Source organism: Columba livia, chromosome 2, assembly GCF_036013475.1.
Source record: "Columba livia isolate bColLiv1 breed racing homer chromosome 2, bColLiv1.pat.W.v2, whole genome shotgun sequence".
NCBI lineage: Eukaryota > Metazoa > Chordata > Aves > Columbiformes > Columbidae > Columba > Columba livia.
The window spans coordinates 113,712,459-113,730,800 of record NC_088603.1 but is presented as its reverse complement, the minus strand read 5'-3'; the positions used below and the strand labels follow the sequence as shown (position 1 = coordinate 113,730,800).

At 41.0% G+C, this 18,342-nt stretch overlaps 1 protein-coding gene across 10 annotated transcripts in view; it reads left to right on the top strand.

Annotated features, from left to right (window-relative positions):
* Nucleotides 1-18,342, top strand: part of OSBPL1A (oxysterol binding protein like 1A) — a 76,256-nt gene that overhangs the window by 29,938 nt on the left and 27,976 nt on the right. For 4 of the 10 annotated variants that reach the window (XM_065053335.1, XM_065053336.1, XM_065053337.1 and 1 more), the window contains one exon: nucleotides 18,066-18,228. The exons of 1 other annotated variant lie outside the window; for it this stretch is intronic. In XM_065053335.1, coding sequence (XP_064909407.1) covers nucleotides 18,066-18,228 — 163 coding nt within the window. Of the gene's footprint in view, nucleotides 1-68; nucleotides 668-797; nucleotides 817-13,008; nucleotides 13,204-18,065; nucleotides 18,229-18,342 lie in introns of those variants that run through there. 5 more of the 10 variants (XM_065053338.1, XM_065053340.1, XM_065053342.1 and 2 more) reach the window with 5 other exon arrangements.

Below are 18,342 nucleotides of genomic sequence, written 5' to 3'. Positions count from 1 at the left end.
GGTTGGGGTGGGTGGGGGAGCTTCCAAAAATAACCCACTGCGGCGGGGCTCCGTGCAGGGAGACGCTGGCGGGCTCTGGGACCCGCGTCCCCTGCGCCTCAGGCTGGGCCGCCCCGCCCCGCTCCCCCCCGGGGAGCCGCAGCCCGTGAGCGGCGGGCAAGCAGCCCCTGCCCCGGCGGCGGGACGGGGGCGGGGCAGGGGCGGGAGCGCTCGGCCCGTCAGGCCATCTTTAGCCGGGCTGGGAGCTGGCCGCTGACCAGCTACTTTGGGTGGGTTTCCTCCGCGCTCGGAGGGATTCGCTGGCCCTGGCGCCGCGCTGCGCCGGGGCGCGGAGCGGGGCGCGGAGCGGGGCGCAGGCTCCGCGGGGCGGGCGCCGCTCCCCCGCCCAGCCGTGCGCCGCGCTGCGCCGGGGCGCCCGCCCGAGCCCGCGCCGCGGTGCAAGGTGAGGGGCTGCCCGCTGCGCCGCCCGGAGCCGCCGCGGCCACCGCTGCGACCCGGCGCCGCTTGCGCCGCTGCTTGGGGCGAGGTCTCGGAGCGACTGCCAGATCGTGTGCCGCGGTATGTACCGTGCGTGGTGGGTTGGGTTCGGGTCTGGTTTTGTTTTCCTGTTTTTTTCTTCTTCTTGACATTGGGATGAACCCTTCTGTGTCAAGCGGAGAAGATAGAGGTGAGCACAGATACTTCTCGTGGAACTATTAAAACATGTGAGGGGAAGACTGAAGATAATGTGATTGCTTTAATCTGAGTGGTTTTTTGAGGCGTTTGTGTCGGAGCTCGTGCAACTTGAAACGTTTTCTGCAGTGACTTTGGCACAAGGTTAGTAAGTATTGTTTCAAAGCAGGACTTCCCTTGTACTATTTGTAGCAGATAACCAGAACCTGCGTTCCAAAAGCAGTTTGATGCTAGTATTTTTGTGTTCTATGGTAATTTTATGTAGCTGTAGGAGAAGTTTAACTTAAGGTTATTTGCACACAATTATCTATGCTAGATTTTCTAGGTGAGTTTGAAATTTATTTCCAGTACTTGAGCTGCATGCGCTTAAGCTGTATGAAACTGATAGGAAAGGTGTTCTTTAAAGAAATAGGCTTTATTTTTCTTTGAAATTGCTTCTTCATTTATCAGTGCTGGATCAAGTGTGCTAATGAGTATCTTGACTCTCCAGAGTTTCACTTTTGCTATCAGAGGTTATATTTAGCAGTAAATTAAGAGCTTTTGTTGTATGACTTTAGAACAAATGGCAGCTGTAAGCAGACTTCACTTCTAGTCTGTGGTTTTGATCTTCCTTTGTAGGTGTTGTCATTCTTTCTAGCATGGGGTTTGGCTTTTTTTTTGAAAAGGGAATTTGTTTACAAGCTGATTAAAAACCTTAGCTGATGAATAAAGGATTCAAGAAAAGATTTCTTCATTTCTTGGTTTAAATGATCTGTATACTCAGCTAGGTAGAATTTGTCATAACAAATTAAGCTTGTCTCTTTTACAGAAACTTTAAGGTCAAAATACTATTGGTTGTAGTCCTTGGATTTTAGTTATCTTTACCATGGGGTAACATGCTATTTCTTGCATGTATAACTGACGTACTGTAAATAAAAATGGGCACATAGTCCAGCTAGCAAATACTAATCTCCAGAAGTGTGTTGCCTTTAGTTTTTTTCCTGTTTCTTGGAAACGTAATTGAATGTCCGAAGGTTAGATTATGCCTGTGTGTGTCTTATGAATGAATTCATGCATGCTCTTTGGGATACAAATATCTGTATTTAATATATGTCTATTTTGTGGTCAGGGAGATATGTACGAGCATGGCTTTTACCACTTAGACCTACTACCTTGCTGGACTATGAATGAAGAAGGTGCCTCTAAGCTCTATCCAAGTGACTCCTTAATGAGACTTCTTCTTATCGATTTCCTTGTGGGGCTGGAGATGAGAAGAGCAGTGATGACACTCTGCAGTCCAGGGATAACTTATTGATGTGGATATGCTGAGCACATATGTCTTCTCCTAGAGTCCATCAATAGCCCTTTTCAGCCACTGGACAATATAGTCAGTTACATTAACCTCTTTCAGGACTTTGGAGCCTTTGTTGTGGGGGAGAGAGAGACAAAGAGGGGGTGAGGGACCCAACTAATATCAGGGAAGCTAAGAAAGAGGTTATTTTTATGATTTCTGCGTTAGGGCTGGGGAGGGGAATATATCTTGCCTGGCTGTTACACTAGTGCTAGAACCATAGAGTCCTTAGTCCCTCAAGCTGTGAAACTAGTGCCTGTGTTTCTCTTTTTTTTCGCCCTCTTCCTACTTTGAAACAGGTGACAGCCGGTTGTTTTTTGTTGGTGTGGTGGGTTTTTTTGTTTTGTTTTTTTTTTTTTTTACTCTCAATCACTGGAGCACAACAGGGCAATTCTGTTGTCTGTTCTGTTCTGCAGCTCTTACTGAAGTAGTGGAAATCAAAGCAAGACCTCAGTGTGTCAAGGCCTGTAGGCAATGCCCCAAACAGCTGAAGCTCTGTTCAGCCTATAAACCTGAGGAAGGGAGGGCAGTTTTCAGACAGCTGATAGTTAAACTGGACACAGCAAGAAGTGTCTGGTGTTGAGACACTGGAGGTGTGTTCTGCATCAATAAAACCTTTATTGCTTGTATGAGTTTCTGACTAGCCCTGTTTTTTCCTTCTAAATGAGTAGAAATGTACTAGAAATAACCTAGTGCAGCTTGAATTTTGTTTGAAGGTAACAAGTTAATTGGAGGGTTCTCTAGGCTGAAATAGATGCCCAGGTGAAGACTGATATGTTTCGTGGAAGAGCATGGACTATAACGTGTTGTGGAATGATGTGCAGAAATGGTATGTAAGGGAACAAAGCTACTGGCAGGAAAGTAATTTGGCGTGTTGTTTCTTCTGCTCGAATATCAGCGGTTCTAGTCATGCCATGATTCTTGCTGTACTGATTTTTGAGTACTGTACATGTACCTGTCTTTCATCTGTACTAAAGCTCTAAATGAGATAATACAAATCAGAGGAGCTTGATAATGAAATGTTTGCAGATGGTGTAGTGTTCTTCCTGTGGAAGCATTTTGTTTCTGCCAGTATACTGCAGCCTTACAGATAGAAAGCTACCTACAGGTCTGTGAATACAGCATCCTCATAATTAGTATGTAAAGGGAACAGTTTAGTGAGTCCAAAGTACCTAGGAGATAGGTGAGGTAGAGAAGGGAACTCTTTTTTAGAGATTTTCCTAGAGCAGCCAAGACTGAATAGGTCACCAGAGTGGGCAGAGAAGCTAAGCAGCAGCCCAGACGGCAGCTTGTTAAAATAACAAATACTGGGACTCCATTCAGGGAAAAGATAAGTAAATAATACTGCTTTTATTTTATAAAAGGGTATTACGTGTGTTGACAGTATGCTTACAATTTGAAGCTGTTGATAAGATCCTTGGTCGAGTGCCGTATATGAAAGGCTTCTGGGTGGCAGACGGTCCTGGCTAACAGAAGGATGCCTGAATGTTGTTATAGCACAAAAGATGAGTCCTCCTGTGTTTTTGTAGTACAGCAGGATCCTTACCTTTTCTTTTTTTTTTTTTCCTTAAGAGTGTGCACTTCAAAAGTTAACCTTTTTCCTTTTAGCTAGTGATACGTTTGAATAGAATCTGTTGGCAAAGTGACATATTAATTTCTGGTGACAGGGAAGAAGCTTGCTGACTTGTAGCTCTGTGAGCCCATGCAAAAGCTGGTCACACAACTTGTCTGAAGGCATTCTCCCCTCAGCACTCTGCTAATCTGTTCTTGCACTTTTCAGAGTTGGGTTAATGCTCTTCAAAAGCTTGGCTTCTGGTTATTTCTTTTTTTCTTAGCAGTTGTTAAGCAGCCTTGCATAAACTAACTTGGAATCTGTTTGTGGGCCTCTGGGGAAACACAATGTAAAAACATGTTAGTTTGAAATGATACCCCCTTCTCCCTGGGCTTCTGCGACCCCCACTCTGAGGTTTACTTCTGAGGTCTTGTCTGTGACTTGTTTGGGGATTTTCTTTTTGTAATGCAAAAACATGGAGAAAAGGGGCTTAGCTGAAGCTGCAGGAAGGAAAGATCAAGCAGCAATCAAGTTTAATAGAATAGTATTTTATATAGTAAGCTTCTAAAATAGGAATTAGCAACGCTGTTTTCTGTGAGTGTATTTGAAAAATGGCGCTCTTGTCTATGTGTGCTGATAGAGAGGAAGAAAAAGGAAATACAGAACATGGTAATTTTCTTTGTGTCCTCACTGCATACTGCTATGAGGATATTGTTTGTTTTCCTCTCTGTCGTGTGTGGAAAACAAACTGGAGTGATAAGGGTTCACGCTTTTATCCTTCTAGTGTCTTTGATTTCATAATGGCATGTAAAGCCAATCATCTTGTTTTCAGTGTTCTGGTTTGATGTGGATCTGATGTGTTTTGGAAGAACGGAAGAAAAGCAGAGTTCTAAAACTTGCTAGGTCCACAGACAGTGTATTGTCAGCCAAGGACTGGTAAGATTTCAGGAAAAACATGAAGCAGCAAAAACCAGCATTTAAGGCTGAACGTCTGTGCACAGCACCATACTTGTTAACTATATGTTTGCTGGGATTTTGCGTGCAAGTGTGTGACACACTTGAGTGCAGTGGCAGTCTGGCTGGGTATCGCTCAGCTGTGTAAGATATCAGAATGCTGAACTGGGTGACTGCAGTCACACATATTTACTAAGTCTCTGGAGATGTATTCTCCTTGACCTTTCTTTCTTGAAACTTAAGGTTTTTATAATTTTGTAGTTGTAAAGATGATAAAAGCTGGTTTCTTAGGATAATAATAAAAATAATTTCTACACATATGAAAACCAAATTTAATGTAGCCTGTTCAGTAGTGGATATTAACACATGCTTTTGAGGGAGATAAAGTATTTAACTTTTTATTTGCTATATGTTTTGTGTGAGGTTGTTTTAAAGGCATTGTGTCTGAGTAGCATAAGTAATTTAAGGCTTCACGTCACTTAACTGTTGTCAAATCATCTTAAGTTAATGTCGTGGGATTTTTGATATGTTTTAATTTGCCTCCTTAAATGACAGGGATTTTGGATCTCTTGCTTTGTGGGCTAGTAGCCTGTCCATGTGCACCTGCGTGGCCTTTCCTTGAGTGAAGGAGGTTGGCTGAGTCTAAACTTAACATTTCTGCTGTTCTTTGTTGTATTTTTAGTTGTGTATTTTAATCACTTCTGATTCCATGAAATATAGGTGTCTTCCAGCTATGAAGAATAAAATGGATGATTTCTCAATTAGACAGTACTGGTGTTTGTGTGAGGATGTGTGTGTTTTGTGTTTGTGGGGGTCTTAGGTTTTGTGTTTGTTTGGTTTTACTTCACCTGGCTTTTCAATGATGGCTTTTCAATCAAAACTGCGTTTTTTCTTTACATTGTATTCAACGATTCCTCAGAGCTGATGCCATTTTTGTAACAGAGGTCAGCCATTGTGGAATTTGACCTCTTGTCAGATTTTTTTTTCATTGTCATTGTCCCATGAACTGAACATGTACCTGTTGCCCCCTTCCCAGACTGCCAGTGACTTTAAAAGCTTCTTTGATTTTAACATGAATATTCAATAGTGTGTTATCTCTGCTTGCTGTGCTGTCCGGTGCAGCAAAGTGTTTGTATAATGCTGAGTCACTGAGGTTAGCACTAGAATTGGTAAATGGGCTGTGTTTAGGAAGTGTTTATGTATGGAAAATATATCACTGGTAATATATTTCTCCTTGAAGATATGTGCCAGGTCTGGTCATCAAGGAATGTTAGTAACCTCTTTCTCCAGAGCGCTCATATTGTTCTTAACATCACCCCCATTTTAAATGCATCAATAATATACTTTAAAAATAAATGTGTTCACTGTTATGTACAAATGGGAATTGCAGGCCTGTGCTGTCTTATAAGAATAGCTCATATACACACATGAAGCAAATTACGCTTTGTTTATAGTAAACAGCTGAGCTGAATGTTGTTGCAAAGGAGTGATAAGATAGAGGGCCTCTTACCAATAAAGTGTATCCATTTGTGTGAGTATCCTGAAGAGTCCAGTATAAGAGGACATCCAGTTTTGATGTAAGGACAGCCCTCATCTGAATATCTTGTCTTTATAGAATGCATTTGGGAGTGACACCTGTGATGTGCTTACTTTGCTTGCATAGCTTTGTGTTAAACCACCTGTAAGGTAAACATGGACTTAGTCACTGGTTTTGAATAGGAATGTTTTCCCTCCTCTCACACTTGTCACTGCTACATTATTAGTGTTAAATCTTAGACATCAGTGCAACAACTCTTGGATCCATAGGTACGTTAGGATACTTTGACAATGGCTTTAGAGCATGCTTATTTGAAGGAAGTCTGCAGTATACATTATAATGTAGGGGTACGCCTACATTTTAGTACAGTTTAGTCACAGAAGCAGACTTTAAACTTTTTCATCTCCCTCAGAGAGTTTTGTGCTGCCAAAGCTACACTGCTCCTGCAATATAAGCTCATTTAGATACATTGTTTGTCACTTGAATAGAAATACAAATTTGTATTCATCTTGAAATTTAATAGTGTTGCTATTGCAGGATCTTTTGAGTCAAGAGCTATGTTGGAAGAACAAAAATATTCTTTGCCTTGTCTGGAAACATTCAGTTTAGTTGGCCAGAGCATCAGCCTCTGGGCCTTGTGTGGATCTACCATAGCAGAAGGGCATCTGCAGGAATTTGGAGGGTTTAAACTGATAGACATAAACTAATAGGACATGGTCGTACAGGAGGATTTTATCATTGTAGTGGGGAATAATCTCAGTTTTTCAAGATAATGGTATTAGTCCTCTAGGTAATATGGTAATCCATATATATCAGTAGTTTATACCTTTCTGGAAATGCCACCAAGACTATTAATTGTGGAAGTATCCTGTGCTATGTATGCAACTTGGATTTTCTATTGTTCCGGTGAAACACTTTGCTGCAAGGTCAGACGAATCAAATTGAGGTGAAAATGAGCTGGCTGAGCCTTTAAGATAGATGCAACTAAGGTTTCAAGCTGTGCTTATGGATAACAAATCTAATTTTGTCTGACCTGTATCTTGTCCAGCTCTTGAAGCCACTCTGATCTCACAGGATAACAAAATGGATGAGGTTGGAAGGTATGTCTAGAGGTCCCCTGGTCCAACTGCCCTGCTTAGGCAAGGCCACCTGGAGCTGGTTGCCGAGGTCTATGTGCAGATGGCTATTCAGTGCCTCCAAGGATGGAGACTCCTCAGTGTCTCTGAGCAACTTGTGCCAGTGCTCAGTCACACAGTAAAAAAAGTGTTTCCTGATGTCTGAAGGGAACTTCCAGTGTTTCAGTTTGTGCCCATTGCCTCTGGTCCTGTCAGTGGGCACCACTGACAAGAGCCTGGCTCTGTCCTTTTGTCACTCTCCGTTCAGATATTTATATAGCTGGGTGAGATTTGCCCTGAGCCCTCTCTCCTCCAGCCTGCGCAGCCCTCAGATATCCTCACAGTGTTTAAGAGGTGGTCGAGTATAGTATTTTTAAAAAAAACTTCCATGGGCCACGTGTCACAGATCAGCTGATAACACATGGACAGTGTTTTTTTGGTACTGTCTTTGCTCCCACACAAGATATCGTATCTACAAAGCAACATGTCACTCTAGGCTGTCAGATCCTGCTTCAGCTTGGGGTGGAAAGAATTCTTTCAATTCTTTGGACTTAGACTTTCATCAAATCTGCCTTCTAGTTTATTCTAGCAGCCAGTGGATTTTTATCAGAGAAGTTCATAAAGAGCTTACTAGAAGTTTAAGCTGGGGCCACTTCTTCCTCTGAGTTGTAGATGCTGCTGGATTGCATATCAGGGAATAATAAAAGATTATTTATTATTAGTAAACAGCTTTGCTTCAGTGTTAAATCTGTATCTCAGAGAGAAGCAGGTTTGTTTTATCTACTCAATTCATCTTTAGTTACTTTTTCACAAAAAGGACCTGAGTAGCAATGAGTAACAAACTGAAATATTGCAATAGAGAAAGATAAACCCCAGCGACAAAAAACCCCACCAGATAAAGGCAAAGGTGTTTGAGACCATTCATAAGGAGAGAAGATCTGTTCCATTCTGTGAGAATATTTGCTTTATCTAGCCATTCTGCATGGCAGTGGTGGTACTCTGTAGCGTCTCCTTGTAATATAGTAGTAGGTGTCATATTTGGGGATAATTGTAGTGCTTTTAGATTCTGGTAATTATTTCTAACAAAAATAAGAACTGGGAGGCAGTATTTCAGATTTCATTCTTGCTATGCTAATGTCTTTTTGCTAATTTGCTCTGAGGTTGTCAACTTTCAATTTGCATTTCCGTGTCCCAAAGCAGAGTTATCTGTCTGCCCTAACTGGAGGACAAACTTCCCTGTGACATACTCTAATTTCAGGAAATGTGTTATCAGCCCACCCAGGGCCCTGCTGACGTCCGCTGGCTGCTGCCTGCTCTAAGGGGAAGGTCAAAACAGCAGCGCAGAGGAAGATCTTCCCTGAGGAGAGACAAACTTATTAATGCTGCAAGTCCTTCTAAAATCTGAAGTAGAAGTGGGATTTCTGTATTTGTGCCTGTCTTTGAAGTCTGGTTCTTTAATATTGGAGAGTTAAGGACTTGTTCTGAGCTCTAACAAATGCGAATGCTTTCCGAGGTGGATTGTGTTTGGAGATCAGAACTCCCAGCAATGTGGTGTGAAACTCACTGTTGATTTCTGGCCTATGTAGGAGTTCAGCTTTCCTCATTTTAAACTAGTTTGGTTAGCATTCGAAATAAAAACTTAAAAATAAGACATCTGAGTTCTCTATAAATGAAGAACTGTATAGCATCTGTGTTTGTTTTGTTAAAAAATTGACAGTTATTCTTCATAAATAATTAACAAGATTTGAAATGCAGAGCTTGTAGAACAGACAACCAGCTTCAGATGTGTTAATTTTTTAATGGGAAGCTGGTTTCACTCTGAGTCAACAGTGTGTCCAGTTGTGTAGCAGCACTAGTAGGCCGCTAAGAGCCAACAAAAACATAGCAAAAACATGACAATTGCTTCAAAAGAGAAAACATTAATACCTGCATTTGCTGTGGTCTGACTGGGAAGAAGTATGGGGGAGGGGAATACAAAGGGGTTGATCAAAGGAACCAGTGGTGTATACTGAAAAATACTCAAGGGAAGTCGCTAGATCAAAACTGCCTTAAGATGTATTTTCAAAACGGTCCTTAAGAATCAAAAGGAAATGTTTCCTGTGTGTTCTTGAGAACCTTTACATCTTAAAGTCTGCTCTCTGTGTGAGACTACCAAACTTCAAAGATGTCCAGAGTCTCTCAGAGACCTTTTTTTTTTGGCATGTTTTCAGGTCTGTCAGACCTGAAAACATGCAGCAATGTACTGTTGCAGTCCTGTTGGCATCGGTATAATACCTCTGCTTGAATGAGACCCATAGTTTGGGTAAGGTTACTTGTAGCATATGCCTCTGAGGAAGTAGATGCTTAATCTTGCTAGGACAGCAAAATATCTTCGGGGTGCGGTTTTTTCTGGTAATCTTGTAGCTCTGCAACTTGAAACAAGGTTCCCAAACATGTACATCACTGCTGATGTCATTCAGCCCCAGCTTGTTTTGGCGTAAACTATTGGCAAATATGAATAGCAGCCATATTTAATTTCAGCTTTACTCGACACAGAAACAATACTTCACAAGAAACAACAAAATCAGGCAGCTTTTTGTTTGAACTCCTGAAATTTGCCTAACTATTATTATAACACTCAAACACAAGTAGGGACAGAGTGCACTCTGGAAACCGGCAACTTCTGCAGCTCTCAAACTGAAGTAGGCTTCATGATATTTATCAGTTTACAGTTAAGTCATCTCAGTAAAATGGAAAAAAAAGCACAAAAAAAGCCCATTTTTGAGAGGAAGACTTGGAATTGCCATGAAGTCTCACTTTAGAAACAGAAAAAGCTCTGTTAAGTCTTGACCAGTGCAGGGTGACTTTAAAGAAAGCAGTTTCTCTGACAGAAAAGCCTTAAACCAAAACTTTTAAGTCAAAACTGTCCTTCTAATCTGCAATCAGAAGCCTTAGCAGTTTGTTCTTGCACTCCTAGATGGTTTCTTGGCTCAGAACTGCAACATTCTCTGCTGGTTAAAACCGTGGTGCTTCATCAGCCTCTGAATAAACAGACTTTGACATAACCAAATGTGGAAACGGGAGAGGGGAAGGAAGGCAGCGAGCTCCCTGTTGGGGAGGAAGTGTCAGTGCCTTAGGAGGGAAAGGTGGGACGCAAACAGTGTTTGTCCTTGGCATATGGGTAATTCAGAAACTGTTAATCCAGGCAGTCTTGAACTCTGACACTTGTATTTGGAAGAAGGGTGCTGACTGCTTTCAGCATCTTCAGCTCTTCTGCTGAGTAACAGTTCTCTTGCCGCCTTGTTGTCATGATCCTGCTGAAGTCTGAGTTTCTTCTTTGTGGATGATAGCTTGGTTCTTGCTTCTAGCAGTGGTTCTGTGTTCTCTGAGTTTTATGATAATATTTGGTCCTTTCCTTCATTAGCAGAATTTTATTAATTTAATGACTCAAGTATAGGGAAATATAACACTGTACTCAGAAGAAGCAGATTCCTCCTCTTGAACTTTTTGAGGTGAATGTTTGTAGTTGACTAACAATGAATACTTGTGTTCATCTGAGGAGTGATTGAGGAAGTCTTATGACTTGATTTTAAAAGTCTTTGGTTTCCTCTATAGGCTTTGAGTTGGGATACAAGTGAATAGATTACCATGACTTCAAATTGGTGTGTGTTGGTATGCTTGTATGTATGGGAGTCTTTCAGTATTTGTACAAAAAGGAACTCTATTGGTGATATTTCCTGCATATGAGTCTGAAAGAAAGCAAAATGTTAGCCTTCTGAGGTTTTTTTTTTTCCTCTTTTGAATTTGATTATCTCAGCAACATGTGGTACTCTGATGCTGTAGCTGTAGAGTCAGCTGGCCAGACTTCTGAGATGAAGACTGATGCTGTCTTGTGATACAGTAAGTAACCCTTCACCCATCATCAGTGAGCTCAGCTTACCTCCTTGATTAACTGGTCACATCTTGTTTTGCATTTCAGTAGTTGCACTAGCAGTAGTTCAAGCCACTGGCAAGTGCTGTCTACTCTATTTTTAACTAGAGATCTGATAGATCTCTCAAGCAGGGTAAATGGGAAGCTTATAGCTCAGAGAGAGACAGGCAACCTAAGCATGAAGCAATGGCTGAAGTAAAGCATGACTTTTTTTTTGGATTAGTGCTCTGTACGCTGGGGTGAGCCAAGGCTATGATGGAGTTTACAAGAGCTGGTTTACTCCGGCAAATGAGGTACAATACAAGGCGTTAAGATAGATGTTTGTCACAAGTCCCTTATGGGTGATGGGGAGTGGCAAGTCGGCAGGGGGACTCTGTGGAAAGGCCTGTGTGTAAACAGATAAGAACTCCAAAAGTTTTGTATGAAATATTTACATGTATTAGGGCTTTAGGAATGTAGTGGTGTGTTCATGAAAGGGACTGCATCTGTTTGGGAACACTTTGTTTTTGCTTTAATGTGAGCTGTCACACTTGCAGTTTGATGTGTCCTACCAGTAGTCATAACGCACTTGTTCCTTTTTCTAGTACTTCAAATACCTGAAGTGTGTTAGCAAAGAAATGTACTGAAACTAAAACTGTCCCTGCGGTGTTTTTTTTTTCTTGGGGGGGGGGGGGGGGGGGGGGGTGAGGTTAGAAGAAAAGCAGGATAATACATATACTAATGCATGCTTATTGGGAGTTGAGTCCTGTGAGTAGAGGTAAAAATCAAGCCTTTTTTTTTCTGGAAAACTTCCTCTATTGAAGATCAAATGTAGTTAAAACTAAGAGAAATCCATGTGAAAGCAACTGATTTCAGTTTTGACTTCTGTGGCAGCTTAATCAACAACTTAGTCCTACTCTGGGTAGCGGAAAGATCTAAAAGCAGTTTTTCATAGAAGCGTGTCCTGTAGAACTAGTGCTGTAGTAGCATGCTTCAAAATTAGAAATAAAACAGTTCTATATATTTGATTAGCTAAACAGATATGCCTCAGGGAAGATATTAATACTCTTTACATTTCTTCCATGATGAAATGAAAAGGCAGTTTTTGTTCAGGACATGGAGGAACACTTGACTCTTCTCCAAACTGTGTAGTTCTCATTCTACATTACATGTAAAATAATAACAGATTTACTCAGCACTGGTTTAAACTGGTCACCACAAAGAACTGGCTTATGCATGGAGGCGCTAGCAATAGGGGATGCATTGTACTATCAGCAAAATTGCAACTATGTGAGCTTCTCTGTTAGAATAGACAAACAGTATACATATCAAACTGCATCGAGGTTGTGATTTACACTGTTAGCCTCATGTTTTCGGTAGCAGTTTTTGTTTGCTGTCACAGAAGAGAAAGAATCCTCGCTTTGGGTTCTTAGTGCTTCCTGTGAGTAGTTTTCCATAGTGTAATGTGTTGCAATGCAGAGCTTTGTAGGTCCTGTCTTTCAGGACAGTATGTCCTGTTGGAGTTGCTGACCCAGGAAACTAACAGTTTCATATAAATAGATGCAGTGGGAAGCAAATGGCAGGCTTAACTGCTATTTACTTCACTACAGAAAGGAGGATTGTTTCTTAATGTCAGGAGATGTCCACAAAAAAAACATCAGTTCTATTGTAGCAGTATTTTTCTAATTCCCAGCCAGGTGTTGGACTAGTCTTTAGCTTCCTGCTGCAAAACTTGCGTCTTGGGTCTATGCTTCATGGCAAACATCCTGTAAGCAGTGATGGTTTTTGGTAAGATGGTGTTTCTGTGGCAGCTGGACAAAGCCATTCATTTTGAAAACCAAAACCCTGCTTCTGAATAGTCGGAGCCGCTGGCGAGGCCGTGTCATAGGCTGCTGCCCTGCGCTCAGCTCACTGCACAGCACAGCACAGCTGGTACACAGCGCTCTGAGGCTCTGGCAGTCAGGCTTCAGATCCCCTGGTGGTGGCTGTGTGAAAGAGGAGGTGGTCCTTCCTTCCTACACAATCCAAAAGTCTGCATGTTTTGGGTGTTCTTATTCCTAACACTGAAGTTGAGTGCTTTTGATAGTAAAATTCAGCTAAATCACAGCGTTACGAAGTCTCTTTTCTCTCAGTCTAGGAGAATGTAGAGCTAAGGTATGCTGTCTTTTAATTTACTATTTTAATACTAAAGGTAGGTAGCTGTACATATTGTTGAGGTGTCTGTATTTGTTCTGTGCCTTTCTTGCTTTCCGTTGTTTTTAAGATTTACTTGCAGCTCCAATAGCATGTTGCTGAGATAATTTATTTGCTGGGCATATAGTGGTGTGACCCTTTCCTATCCCACAAAAGTGCCACTGTTGTTGGGCCTTAATTTAAATTAAAAGCATCCAGCACTAAACAAAGGAAGTGTTTTGTGTATTGTGCTGACATGTCTTCAGGATGGACAGAGAGAGGCCTTGGTTACAGACTGCATCAATGTAGTTCAAGACTTCAGGCTTTAAAACAGAAAAGGAAAAAAAAAAGTGGTTTGGTGCATGTTACTAGTCTCCCACCTACTTCTTGGAAACTGAGGGTACAGAAAGGAATGGGACTGGTGTTTGTTACACACAGATAAGCTTCTTGGTATTTTGGAATAGGCATGTGAACTTTCTGCTAGGAATACACAGTGAAGGAGTTAACTTTTAAACCATACTCTTGTGCTTAGCAGGACTTCTAATAGCCGGGAAAGACAGTAAGAGTGTCTGCAAATAGCCTGTTGCTTTCCTTTTAAAAAATAAAATAGAGGTATGACTGCTAAAATAACTCTGCTATTTAAACTCACAATTGAGTGCTTACAGCCTTAAGGACCCAAATGTTTATTGGAAGCTTTTGGAAGCAGATTCCCATTTGGTTAAACCAGTTACCAGAACTTGGATATTAAACAGCTTAAGCTGGTGGAATTTTTTTAATAAATTGTTGCACTGACCTAGATACTGAAGTCTTGGTGGTTCTGTGTCAGTGTACCAGCTTATAGCTGTAAGGTTAATGATTGAGTGATTGCTTACTTCTGTGAGACAAAGCCTACATAGTTTACATCAGCATTTATGAATCTGAAGTTTCACTATAATAGTATTTTCTTTCTAGAGATGAGAGCAAGACTGATCTGAACTGTCATTGTTTAACAGTGCAAGCACAAGCCCAACTTTATTGATAGCTGTAATTGCTCTTGTGAAGAATATCTCCTGACAAGGGTAATGTAGGGAGCCAGACCAGCTGAACATTGGGAGCTTAGCTGGCCTCAGGCTGGACTCACTGCTCTGTGCTGCTGTCCCTGTGAAGCTCTGTGGAGAGCTTAGAACTGGAATTGCAGGGACCAGCAGCAGGGGTCAAAAAGGTGACAGCTGTGCCATGGCTGGAGGGTGAGGAGCTGGACCCAGTATGATGTGAATTGCCATCTGTCTCTTTCTCAGCTCAGGCACCACCACTAGAGGTACAGAAGCTGCGGCTCTATCACAAGCCGTGTTTTATGCAGGCTGTCAATAAAATGACTCTTCTGATATTTTCCTGGGTATGCTCAGACTGGATTTCCAGAGCTGATGATACCTGCATCATTTTGGTGTGATATTTTACTACCGTATGTCTATCTATGTATATATTTGTGTCACTGTATAAAATAGTGTGGTACTCAGCTAATGCAACTTCACAAAATCAGATGATATTCCTCTGAAAAATATTGGTCTATCTGTATCCAGTTTAATAGGCTGAAATGTGTATGCTTCTGAAGGTGGTTGTTTTTTTTGTCATTTAATGCTCTTTCTTGCTTTATACATATATCCTAAAAAATTGTATTAATAAGCGTTTTTAAAACTAGTCTAGACGTTTCTTCTGTAGTCTTGCAGTTTTTGTGTTGTGACACTGAAGAAAGAGGATGGGGAAGAAAAAGTTTTAGGAAAATGGATTTAGTTGAAGTCCTATCTCAAAAAATGGTGGTGGACTAGTTAGGAGGATGGAATAATTAACCTCAGACCTTTATCATTGGCCAAATCTTGTGAATGAAAAATAGGGTATGGCAGAATTATACATAACAGCAGTCTGCCTACATTTTCTGAAAACCTATCACTCAGTTGGTCAGTTATATTGTTCAGTAAATTTATGCTTTGGAAATAGTGTGAATCTGCCCATATATTTCTTGTGAAGCTTGGAAGAATGGAGTATGTGGTTCTGGAAAACAAAAACAGGCAAACAGAACCACCCTGCCTTTACAGCCACGTTACTGCAAGGAGGTTTCAGGAGATTTCTTGTCAATAATAAAAGACAAGGTGACAAAATGGTGGTATTGCTTAAAGCTGTTTTGTGTTTAAAAAATAAAAATAAATAGTATGCTTATTTCAAATAAGGCTATTTCTCCAGTGATACCTGTGTTTTTAAGTAGAGTGCCTGAAGGGGTTGTACTAGCTCTATCTCTGCAGGCATTGCTTTTCTACAGGTGAAATCAGTCAAATAACAGAAATAGAACTGGCTTGGTTTCTTAGTTCTCACGTTGACACTGTAGAACTGTTTTGGCACTCAAGGACACAGGGTAGTTACAGACAGTATTTCCAGACCACTACCTGAAAAGAGCTGCTGGTGTAAACTCTCACCCTTCACTGAATACTTGGCTGTAGAGGCTGCTAGAACCACCTCTTGACTCTGGATGCATGTCCATCTGGCAAGTTCACTACTGTTGGCAAAGCTTGATATTGGACTTAATTCAGTACTTGGGGACTGGAGATGAAGACTGTTTTAAACCAGTTTTTGCTGTTTTGGTGGTGGTTTGTTTTGTTTTTCCTTGCATACTAGTAGTGTTTAGTTGCTGTGCTAGTGATTGGCAGCTAGGAAATCTGGAAACACACAGAAGTGAACCTTACTGTAAAACTTGCTATTTACTTTCCAAAAGGGATTTTGTTTCCAGTACACCTTCTGCAATTCTGACTAGCTCTATATTATGATAGTGCAGAGGAACCTTAAAGTCAATAAAAGACTGTGGGGAGGGTGTATCTCAAGCATATAGCTGTTGTTGCTTTTTTTTAGTCACAGCACTGTGCTTTTAGGGGATGCCATAAAAGGTTAGTATGGTTTTCTTTAGAGAAATTTTGATTTTTTTTTTCCTTCAATTTCCTGTTAAATAACATTGAAACTTAAGTTTTAAGTAAAGATTTAAATCACTCAAATCATTTATCAAAACAAAACATAGAGAGTATAAAGACATCTAATTCAATACTGCAAAAAAAAATTGCAAATACCATTTTAATAACTGGTTTCACTTTGCTGTTTAATAAGAATGAAAAGTACCGTTTTATTTTCAGTCCTCCACCCTCCCTCTCTTGGGAGAGTGAAATACTGATGCTGTGTCTTCCAATGGGCAGTTAACTGTTTGATAGCCTGCAAAATGTAACTCCTGCAGAAACTGCTTAATAACAGATCTTTTGCAGTGGCATGTCTGATTTGTATGGAACATTGCAGTAATTGGCTTCCTTGGTACTGTCAGAGTGAACTTTAAATGTAAGTGACAGTAACTAGTCCAGATTTTCTTCATTTTCTTTAGGGTAAAACTATTAGACAGTAAGTGACTTACTGGTTTTATTGCTTTCAATTAGCAACCCAGTTTTATACTCTTTTAATTATAATTTAATTGGATTGCCCCTTTACACTTACAGCCTGGCAGCCAAACCAACTGATTTAGTTTTTGGCACAATTGAGGGGGTGAAAATTTCTTCCATAAATCTTTCTTCAGAGAATGTTACTGCCAGCATAGAAACTCTCCTCTGAAGTGGCAGATCTGCTTTAAGATCTCCTTTCTGGCCTCTATATTTGTACCCTTCATTTGTACCCAACTCTGAATCCATTATTTGAGTGGTTGTTATAACTGAGGGGGCTGAAGCCTCCACAGTAGAGCTTTAGTGTAAAGTGTGATCAGATAGGACACCCAAACAGTTCTAAAATTAGATTCCAAAAGGTAATGTCGGTATATGTATAAGTTGCTTAGGAAAGTAAGTTGTCCCTGTAACTGTTCCAAGAGATTAATTGTCATGTCCTTGCATGTTCTTAGTGGAGGGGGAATTAGCTTTGTAAACTGACCTTTGAGAGTAAACTAGAGGAAAAGGCAGGGGTTGGGGATGTTTTTAGAAAGGGACTAGAAGGGAGAGAGGAAGAGAAAGGAAAAGTCAATGGTTTGGGGGACTGAAGGAGAAGTAGCACACTGAAGACTTGCTGGGCTGGGAGAAGAGGCCCTTCTTGAGCCCACATGCTGCAGCGTTCTTCCCTCCCCAGCAGAAACAGGAGGTGGGAAAGCACCAGAAGAAAAAAAAAGGAGGAAATAGGAAGGACATGGTGCTCTCCCATTGCTAGTCCTGGACTCAAGACACGGATATTATAATTTTCTCTGGAGCTGTTTGCATGTGTGGGCTTAAAAAAAACCTCCACCATCTGGTGACTGAGCTTCTGGCTCCTCTATGAACTGTTTTGGGAGTGGGAAGGGAGGGCTGTTTATGTTGACATTAAGTCAGTTAGTAGAGGAATCTATTTTTTAAACCTCCTATAATCCCCAGGGCTAAACGTTTTTACCTCATAGTTCAGTTGCAGTTATTTCTAGCTGGCATTCACTCTCTAATTCAATTTAGATGATGCTACTTGGCCCAAATTAGAGCAGACTAGTACAAAGAGCTTGGTGCATATAGAAACCAATCACCAACTCCATACTTAAGGTCATTTAAGTAGAGTTGTATTTCCCCTCAGTTTTAAGGTATAGTTACCTGTCTTGAATTCACTTATGGAATTGTGATTTATACTGTCAGAGCTTTGTCAGATTTCTCAGCCACTGAAAATGCCAAGTAACAACCTTATTGTCATCACAAAAATACTGTAATATTCTCATTCATCTATGTGGTTTCAGTTCCAGCTGTTTGCCAGTTATTTATTTGAGTCTATTTTCTGAATAGCTTCCAGCTACACATTCTTTGGAGAGGTGAGATTTTATTCATACATGTATCTACTTATAGGTGAGGAATTTGAAACTGGAGCATGAGCAGGAGAAAAACAAGATCTTGTCAGAAGCATTAGAGACGCTCGCTACTGAGCACCATGAACTAGAGCAGTCGCTGGTTAAGGGATCCCCGCCTCTCAGCATCATCAGTGAAGAGCAGTTCTATGATGCTGTTTCAGGTAAGTTAATGATGTTGAGAATGTGCATGTGGTGAATGCATTGAGGGATGAGGGGGTGGGCACAGTCTCACTTCAAGTGAAATCTCTGCCTTTCTAATGTGGAACTAATTTTAG